The sequence below is a fragment of the Mastacembelus armatus genome, chromosome 12 (genome assembly GCF_900324485.2).
Source record: "Mastacembelus armatus chromosome 12, fMasArm1.2, whole genome shotgun sequence".
Lineage (NCBI taxonomy): Eukaryota > Metazoa > Chordata > Actinopteri > Synbranchiformes > Mastacembelidae > Mastacembelus > Mastacembelus armatus.
This window is the reverse complement of record NC_046644.1, coordinates 6055871-6064639: the sequence shown is the minus strand read 5'-3', so window position 1 is coordinate 6064639 and position 8769 is coordinate 6055871. Positions and strand designations below refer to the sequence as shown.

At 38.0% G+C, this 8769-nt stretch overlaps 1 protein-coding gene across 1 annotated transcript; it reads left to right on the top strand.

Moving 5' to 3' along the window:
* The first annotated feature begins 2898 nt into the window (after positions 1 to 2898).
* LOC113124572 (glutamine synthetase-like) lies at positions 2899 to 7069 on the top strand. The gene is made up of 7 exons (XM_026297563.1): positions 2899 to 2943; positions 3806 to 3980; positions 4930 to 5091; positions 5200 to 5346; positions 5820 to 5947; positions 6101 to 6300; positions 6605 to 7069. The coding sequence occupies exons 2-7, from the start codon at positions 3812 to 3814 to the stop codon at positions 6912 to 6914; spliced, it is 1116 nt and encodes a 371-aa protein (XP_026153348.1). The 5' UTR covers positions 2899 to 2943; positions 3806 to 3811; the 3' UTR covers positions 6915 to 7069.
* The last annotated feature ends 1700 nt before the right edge of the window (positions 7070 to 8769 follow it).

Genomic DNA, 8769 nt, shown 5'->3' with positions numbered 1-8769 from the left:
AGTATTTCAGCATAGAAATTAATTCATGACCTGAACACATATTTGTGATAGAATATTTGATAGTCAAGAATTGTTTATAGCTTAACATTAGGACTTTCAACCATCTTCAGTGAAGGGAAATTTGTTTGAAATATTTGTTATCTTGTGACCAAAGTTTTATTTACTCCAGGAACATGAACCTTTAATTTTAAAAGTTTGATCTAAAATTGAAAATATTGAATGTACATGTTCATTACATATATAAGTAAAACCAGTTTGCACAGATTCTACCACACCAAAGTATGTAGACTCAGCTTTGTGCTCTCACTGAAACAGAAAAGGGTCTTCACCAAACTGGTGCCACAAACCTAGAAATACTCAGGTAAAATTATGCTTGTAAACACACGTTAGTTTTAAGATCTTCATTGGGTCAAATATTCCTTAATTTTCTTTTTTCTTTTTTTTAGTCTTTTGAGTAAGGTTTGATTGATTGATTGGCATTTCATTGATTTTTATTGGCGTTTCATTAACAAGGCTTTGCTTCGTTAAAGAACGAGTCTTGAGCGTTGATTGATTGCAGGAAAATGACACCACCTATTTATATCAGCTGAAGTAATGTGTATTTTTTGAACACCTTCTTCCTCAGTGCCCACGCATGTCAAGGAGCCTGGAGGGCAAGCAGTCGGTTGCTAAAGGCTAACAGAGGAGGAAGGGACCTGAGGAAGAGCAGCCGCATTGTGAGAAAAGCCTAATGAAGAGAGAAGACAGACACTTGCTATAAAATGATGACTTCTGCATTTGAACCTGAACTGCTTCACCTTGCCTTTTTTAGTTTTATTGCATATTTGGGCATTTGAAGAATTTATTACTGTGATAATTTCTGTGACATATGAACCGTTTGACGTCATTATCAGAGTGATTTTATTTCGGGATCAAGAGTCAAGATAAAAGTGGACAAACAGTTGAAAGGATAAGATGAAAGTAGGCCAAAAATGTAGCATTTTTACTCAGCTCACTGTCACTCTGGTGATTTTCATCACTGGTATTCACCAAACCAATCTCCAAGCCTCTTTTCTATGTTTGTTGGCTTCGTTTTTAATTTGCAATTCATTTTACAATTGGGAATTTAAAATGCAATTTGGTCAGGCAAATTGGAAATACATTCTACAATTGACAATTTAGTATTCAAAGTGGCAGCTCAACTCAGCTCTGAATTCTTTTGGTTAAAAAGAAAGCTAAATCAGGTACTGGTGCTGTACGTGTATAAAGGTAATCTGTAAAGTGCAGTGGGTACATGTGCTGGCAATGTACTGTTTTTATTAATGTCTGGGTGCTGTGCGTGTTTAGGGTTGGTAATTGTAATTATAAATGCCAAGACAGAGAAAATCATGCAAAAGAATGTGGTGCATCATGTTTGTTGAGACTGTAAGTACATGGAAGTGAAACACTCTAATTAAAGCATTGTTTCTGAAGGGAGGGATCTGATTTGTTGGGTGTAGATACAAGTGTTCCAGCTCTCCTAAACGTCAGAAAATTTCACAATTATAATGGCACCTTGAGTCTCGGCTTTCAACATTATGGAATTTCTTCGTAACATACTTAAAGAAAACACACCCACATGCCAGACATAGAGAGAATCTTTGGAATTTTATGTACCCATTCGAAGCTTTAGGCTATTCCCTGCGATAGCTACACTGTGTCCTAATTTTATTCTAAAACCAACTATGGTTAAAAAACATTGATTCAGCCTCTTTTGTCATGAGGTTTAACACCTGCAAAGTAAGGTCACTTTAGAACAGGTTTTGAAAGAAAAATACTTTCAAAAACCAAAATTGCAAACAACTTCGCATTTGTAGCTGTCAGCTGAAAACCCCCATCCAGGCTTTGAGTTTTTGTACTTTTGGGTGAAAGATTCATGAAAACCTGCAGCACAAATCCATGGAAACACAGCATTCTCTTCTGCATATTTGTTGTAAACATACATGAAATCCATCCAATAGCTGTTGAGGCATTTCACAGAAAATCTCAAAGGTCAGCCTCATGGTGGCAAAGCCAGGGTATCACCAAAACCACTAGGGTACCATGAATGTCTGTACAAGATTTACAGATGGTATTGGAACAGTATTTGTATTAACAATGCTTTACCCGTGTTTTTTGTTTGATTGATTGTTGATTTGTTTATGTTTTACATTTATATTTTACACTGTTACCTCAACTATGCCCCCTTACTATCATTTTCCTTCACACTCACTTCGTAACCAAAGCCTGTTTTCACCATGACTGTAAACAATACAAAGGCTTCTGTCTGTACATTTTGTTGTGACATCCACTTCTTTTTTTGTTCGTTTGTTTATTATTTAGTAGCACTAGTTCGGCTGTTTGGGGTCCCTAGAGACCCTTTGTGCTCCCCCGTTGATGTCCAATCTTATCTCAAGACAGCCAACCTGGCGGAAACAGAACAAATGAACAGCTCCTACTTGCTAATTGTGCTCACTAAGCTGCAAGACTTTCAGCTCAGCAAACAGCCGTCCGTCACTATCAGCAGATGGCCTCTTTGCTACAGGTGCGTGTTCATTACTATTCCTCATGGGTGTTTACGGTGGCCCCAGCTGTACCTGTGCACTGATTTGACTCTCTCATTATTTTTTAACACAAGGAGGCACAGGGAATTTTGAATAGATGGTTAGTGCTCAACTAAGTTTGTCAAAGAAAAAAAAAGTTGATTTGAACAGATTTCATCAGGCTGAGACATGAAAGATCTTGTTTGGCCAAACAAAAATCAAAGTGTTGTGAAAACAAACACACACACGCCTACTGTACATTCACAGTAAGGCTGTGAAATGTCTTATGTAAAAGACACGTGAGCCTGTGAGGTCATTTTCAGTTAAATACCACCAACAGGTTTGGGCACAGCACACACTACGTCGTCTTATAGATATTACACCTGAAGTCGGCTGTAACGCAGTAAGTCCAAATCCCTGTGTTTGTATTTTGATTCATTGAGTAAAACTGTGTAAATTTTAGATCAAATCTCCATTTCTCCAATTTCTTGGACAAATGTCATTCTTTCATCAAATTCTCTTATTTTTAAAGTTAAGCTAAAAAAAATCTTTTACATGTTTAGAATCTAATGAAAGAAAAATAAATATGATTTGTATTTTCTGTATATACAGTAGTTTCTCTAGCGATTTCTCTTTTGGCATTTTATTGTGTTATAAATTTAATTTGAAATGAATAAAATTTCATTTCTGCCTTTCAGTCCATACTCAATAATCCACATGTTTCAGAAAAGTATTTAGAGCTAAATTAAATACTTTGTGGAAGCCCGTTCTGTAATAACTACAGTTTTTCATATGTATGGGTAGGTCGCTATAGCCTAGGCACACCTGCATTATCTCAGTCTTCCTAACTTTGTCAAACTGGATCTTAAGGTCTTGGGTTCGACCTCTGTTTTCTCTGTTGCTTTTTATGAGCGTTTGTGACTGAAAAATTCCATCTGTGTAAATGTTGTAATGTGGTAAGACTTGGAGGTTCCTAGCCTGACCAAAGACTACTGTCAATGCAGCATTATACATAAGAAGTTATGGACTTAGTGTGAAGAAGAGTAGAGTTTATTTTCACAAGCTTGTGAACAGAAAACATTGATTAAAGAAAGGGAGAAAAAGAAAGAAATCAAGGAACAAGGAACAAGGAAATAAAGAAATTCTAGGCCAAAGTCCCCATAGAAGTAATTAACCCAATGTAGAACACAGATGAATAGATGGAAAAAATAATGTAAAATGTCACATATTGTAATAATAACATCACATCTTGTTTGTGTTTGAAGATCAGCATGGCAGCAGTGTCGTCCAGCTCTCTCCTCAACAAGGCCGTACGCCAGCAGTACATGAGCCTGTCCCAGGGAGGGAAGTGTCAGGTCACCTACATCTGGATTGACGGCACTGGAGAGTCACTTCGCAATAAGACTCGAACCCTGGACAGTGAACCAAAAAGCATCAAAGGTCAGTGGCCTTTTTTTATTATTTGTTACATGGAATCAGAAGCATTTACCCCAAAACTAAATACTTGACTACAAACTATGGGTTCTGAGCTTTCCCCTTTAAGTTTGTACCTCTATCCTTTATCATCAGTAATGGAAGTAGAACCACAAAATGTTATCTCTGTCTGCTCTTACATTTAATTAGAAAAACCTAGTCTTAAAAATAAGACATTAAAGGGAGTCTTTGTCTAGAGTATTGTGTGATAAATGTATTTGAAGGCCTCTTTAAGGGATATTTGTCGACACCTAAAGCTGTTATTCAGAAATAAATAGGAAAGTAAGCTGTGAAAAGGCTTGACTGTACAGCTCTGTTGTCAGGGAGAAGCTCCATTGAAAGGGAAGATTACACACCGACACTGCACACAGCATGGGTGTAACAGTGTCCTGGTGCAACCTAACTAACACACACACTTTGCTGAAGAGTAAATATTTGTTACTGCTCACCACACTGGTCTAATTGAGACATGTTCAGTGTCAATTTTAAATATCTGTTAATATTACTCATACTCCTGACAGCCCAGTTATAATTTGTAAAATTGTCAACGTCACCTCTGAAACTATGCAGGGTTCCTGTCATGGTACCAGCTTTAATATGTCAGTGTCTGATTACCACCTTTGTTTCTTTATGGTTTCTCTTGTCCTCATCCTCATGATTCTTTAGCTGAACTGAGTATGTGGAAACCTCCAAAACTAATGATAGAAGTTTTTCAAGGCAAAAGTCCTCTGCAATTTTGATATTTCGGCACATTTTACTACTAATAATTTGAAACAGTGTAATGTGATGTAAATCCTATCAGAGCTAAAAGAGTAAATAGCTCACCAGTTTTCACAGTACACAGATTTGTTGAAATCCACTGAATTCTTAGAAGAGGTGTTTTAAAGATAATCTTTTGTGTAAAATTGTCTTTCAGATATTCCTGAATGGAACTTCGATGGCTCAAGCACATACCAGGCTGAAGGATCCAACAGTGACATGTACCTCGTCCCAGTCTGCATGTTCAGGGATCCATTCTTGCTCGACCCCAACAAGCTGGTCCTCTGTGAGGTCCTCAAATACAACCGCCTCCCTGCAGGTACATTTTTCACTGTTTGGGGCATGTTTTCCTGTTGCAACCACATTCATTAATATCACAATAGACAAACAGGACAAAGCTGTACGGACTTTTGTTTTTGCTGTGTAGAAACAAACCATCGTGCCAGCTGCAAGAAAGTGATGGATAAGGTTAAAGAGGACTGCATTTGGTTTGGTATGGAGCAGGAGTTCACGCTGCTAGGAACAGACGGACATCCATTTAGCTGGCCCACAAATGGATACCCAGCACCTCAAGGTGAGCCAGCAGTTTTCTTTTTTTCTTTTCTTCTACTTTTACTCACACTGGTACGTTATATTGAAACATAATGTACCAAGCATATGCTTTTTAAAGGACTTATATGTTTTAAATGATGTCTTATTGATGGTAGTATTGATTTACTTTACAAATAATAAATAAATAATAATAAACCACTTGTAATTCTGGGAAAAGATGTCCTTACAATTACATTTACAAATAGCTTATTATTGATCAGGGTGTGAGGGTGGGGGTCAGGTTTTTTTTACCATTGTTTTTTTTTTTACAAACTCAAAGGTCTTGATGTCTAAATACTGATGTGATATTTAAGGCACTGTTATTTTTTAACTAATTACATTCAATACAATTTATATGTTATTATATATCAGTATTGTCAGTTAACACAATGTATTATTTACCCAGGTTTTGAATTCATTTTGTATTAAGCTACCCAACTTGTCTGTGAATTTAAGGCCCTTATTACTGTGGGGTGGGGGCCGATTGTGCTTTTGGACGGGACATTGTGGAGTGTCACTACAAGGCCTGTCTCTATGCTGGGGTCAAAATCTACGGCTCCAATGCTGAAGTTATGCCGTCTCAGGTAAGTGTCACCACCACTGTACGCAATGGGAAGTAAAAGCATTTATATTGGTGTGATTGTGCACTGAACTTTAATTACTTTTCCCCCATGTTTGTTTGACACGTCTCCTCTACGATTCCCCCTTTTCTTTGCCTCCCCTTATTGTGATTTCAGTGGGAATTCCAGGTGGGTCCCTGTGAAGGCATCGAGATGGGCGACCACCTGTGGGTTGCACGCTTCCTGCTGCACCGTGTGTGTGAAGATTTTGGGATTGTTGCAACCCTGGACCCCAAACCAAAGACTGGCAACTGGAACGGTGCCGGTTGCCACACGAACGTCAGCACCAAGCGGATGAGGGAACAGGGAGGACTTCAGTAAGTAAACATTGCATTTAGAAATTGCTGTGACACTGAAAACCCATAAAATGTTAACATGTTTAAAAGGTAATATTTTAGGAATGATAAGAAACTTTACAGTACTTTGTTTTCCAGAAACTTTCCCATTATCAAGTCCACCATATTTTCAGTGAAAACCCAGTCAAATATAATGCTCTGATACATTACTATTGTGTTCTGGGATGAAAGCCATTCATTGTAGGTTTAAGGAGACACTGTTCATCCACAGAAAGTCACTGCAGCAGCCTCCAATAATACAACTGTATTTTTCCTCTGATGACAGATTCATCGAGCAGGCCATTGAAAAACTGGGCAAAAGACACAACGAGCACATCACTGTGTATGACCCACGTGGAGGCCAGGACAACATAAGACGTCTAACAGGTCATCATGAAACCTCCAGCATCAATGACTTCTCTGCTGGAGTGGCCAACCGTGGCGCCAGCATCCGCATCCCTCGCCAGGTGGGCCAAGAAAAGAGAGGCTACTTCGAGGACCGCCGCCCTGCAGCTAACTGTGACCCATATACTGTGACAAGGGCCATCGCGAGCACCTGCCTGTTGGATTCAGGAGAGGAAAAGGAGAGCAAATAGGAGAAAGACACAGCCTATAGCCTAATTTACTTTGCTGTTTTACATGTGTTAGTGTAAATTGAAAACACAGTTGTACTGTATTTGTTATTATCTCTGTTGTTTCTTGTTTCTTTGTTTCTTAAATTAAAAATAAAGTCAAAAATGTAACAGGTTCATACAAGAGCTGGGCAGTAACTCTATATAACTTCAGAATTGTCAATGCTGTATGATAAATGTTGTTTTTACGTTTTAAAGGTAATATATTTTCAGAGCTTTTGTTGGCTTGGCAGATATAACAGTGATTCAATTTTACTGTTTGGTCATAAAATTCCTGTAACAAATTTTGTTACATTATTTACAATTATTTTGAAAGTTTTTATTGAAACACTCATAGTGGTCCTACCATTATCTAATCATGTAAGTATAAGTAAGTATATCATGATAATTGTGAATTTATTTTAAAACGCAACGATATTTGCCACTATTGCCCGGTTATAACTTATGTCTTGTTATTTAATCTATGAGATGATTCTCTTATGAATTTTCAGAAAAATAACTTTCCACGACAGTCATCTGGACAAACCCACAATTTTCCACCAGGTGGAGCCACTTGTATAGTTCTGGTATCACTTTTTTTCTCACTATGACTGTCCCATTAATGTGCAATTGGACAGAATCACCTGACAAAAGGTCACAATGTGACAACTGAGCAGAGCCACTTTTTAGCACTTTAAGATGGAGGAGTGAGACTTGGGTTAAAACCTTGAGGAAAAACACAAAAGCAGCAAAAAAAAAAAAAAAAACCAAACAAAAAAAAACAGATGCCAGTATGAAGACAGCAAAAACACAAACGAGGTTATTTGCTCATTATAAAGTAGTAGTCTCAGTGCTGGCAGGGATTCACTTCAGCCTGATGCTCAGCACACTTGACATATGGTGTTGATGTCTTTTCCTGTCGATCTTCTCACTTTCAGGCTGACAGTGTCAAAATGACTCATTATTCAAGCTGTTTTCTAGGGAGAGTCTGCAAGACAAGGAGACAAAAAAAAGAAATATTCTTTACACCGGATCAGATGCCACCACACACCAGATTTCCATGGATACAAGGAGTAACATGGCAACCATGGTGTATGTCTGTTGTCATGGAAACAGCTGTCTCAGAGCTTTTCCTGGGAATATTAGCAGCCTGGTGATGGCAGAAAGAGACGCTGTCAGTCTGTTCAAGTAAATGCAACACAATAAAGCTCCATAATGAAAACTATAAATGAAGAACATTTAAGGCAGAAATGTTTTCTGTGGGCTTTCTATGCACCACAGCTGGAACTTTCACATTTGCTCCCACTGCTATTGATGATCATCAAAACAGGAAGTACAGTCAGAGACAGGAAGTTTGTTCAGAGATGGGAAGTACTGTGAGATACTTACATGGTAATCCATGTTTTGCTTTGAGAGGGCCTGTTTAACATGTACTACTGACAGATTTAGTCCATGTTCAGTTTTACATTGTATGTGAAACTTTAGTTTTTCTAAAGAGATTTTCAGAAAAATCTGTCTTTCTTGTTAATGAAAGATTATGTAATTTCTTGTGTATGAAATAGAAAATCAGTGCTCTTAATATTGACTAACAGGAGTTGGGACTCACATTGTTATGAATGTAAACTGAGACATCTACATGTATCTCTTGAGTTTCTCACAGTAATGTTTCCACCTTGCTGTCTTAGAAAATGCAGCATGGAAAATAACTGTGGTTGCACAATTTCCCCAGGGACCAGGGACCAGGAGCCTCCACAAGCCCCAGGTTTATTATCCTGAAGGGCCAGAAGGGTGCCTGCATCAAAGACTAGTTTTTATATACCTTTTAGTTTAGTGTTGTGCT

Bases quoted from the DNA above. Each gene is read 5' to 3' on its own strand.
- LOC113124572 (XM_026297563.1), top strand. From the start codon at position 3,812: ATGGCAGCAGTGTCGTCCAGCTCTCTCCTCAACAAGGCCGTACGCCAG. The intron at 5,347-5,819 runs GTGAGCCAGCAG...TGTGAATTTAAG, and splicing joins TGGATACCCAGCACCTCAAG to GCCCTTATTACTGTGGGGTG. The intron at 6,301-6,604 runs GTAAGTAAACAT...CTCTGATGACAG, and splicing joins AGGGAACAGGGAGGACTTCA to ATTCATCGAGCAGGCCATTG.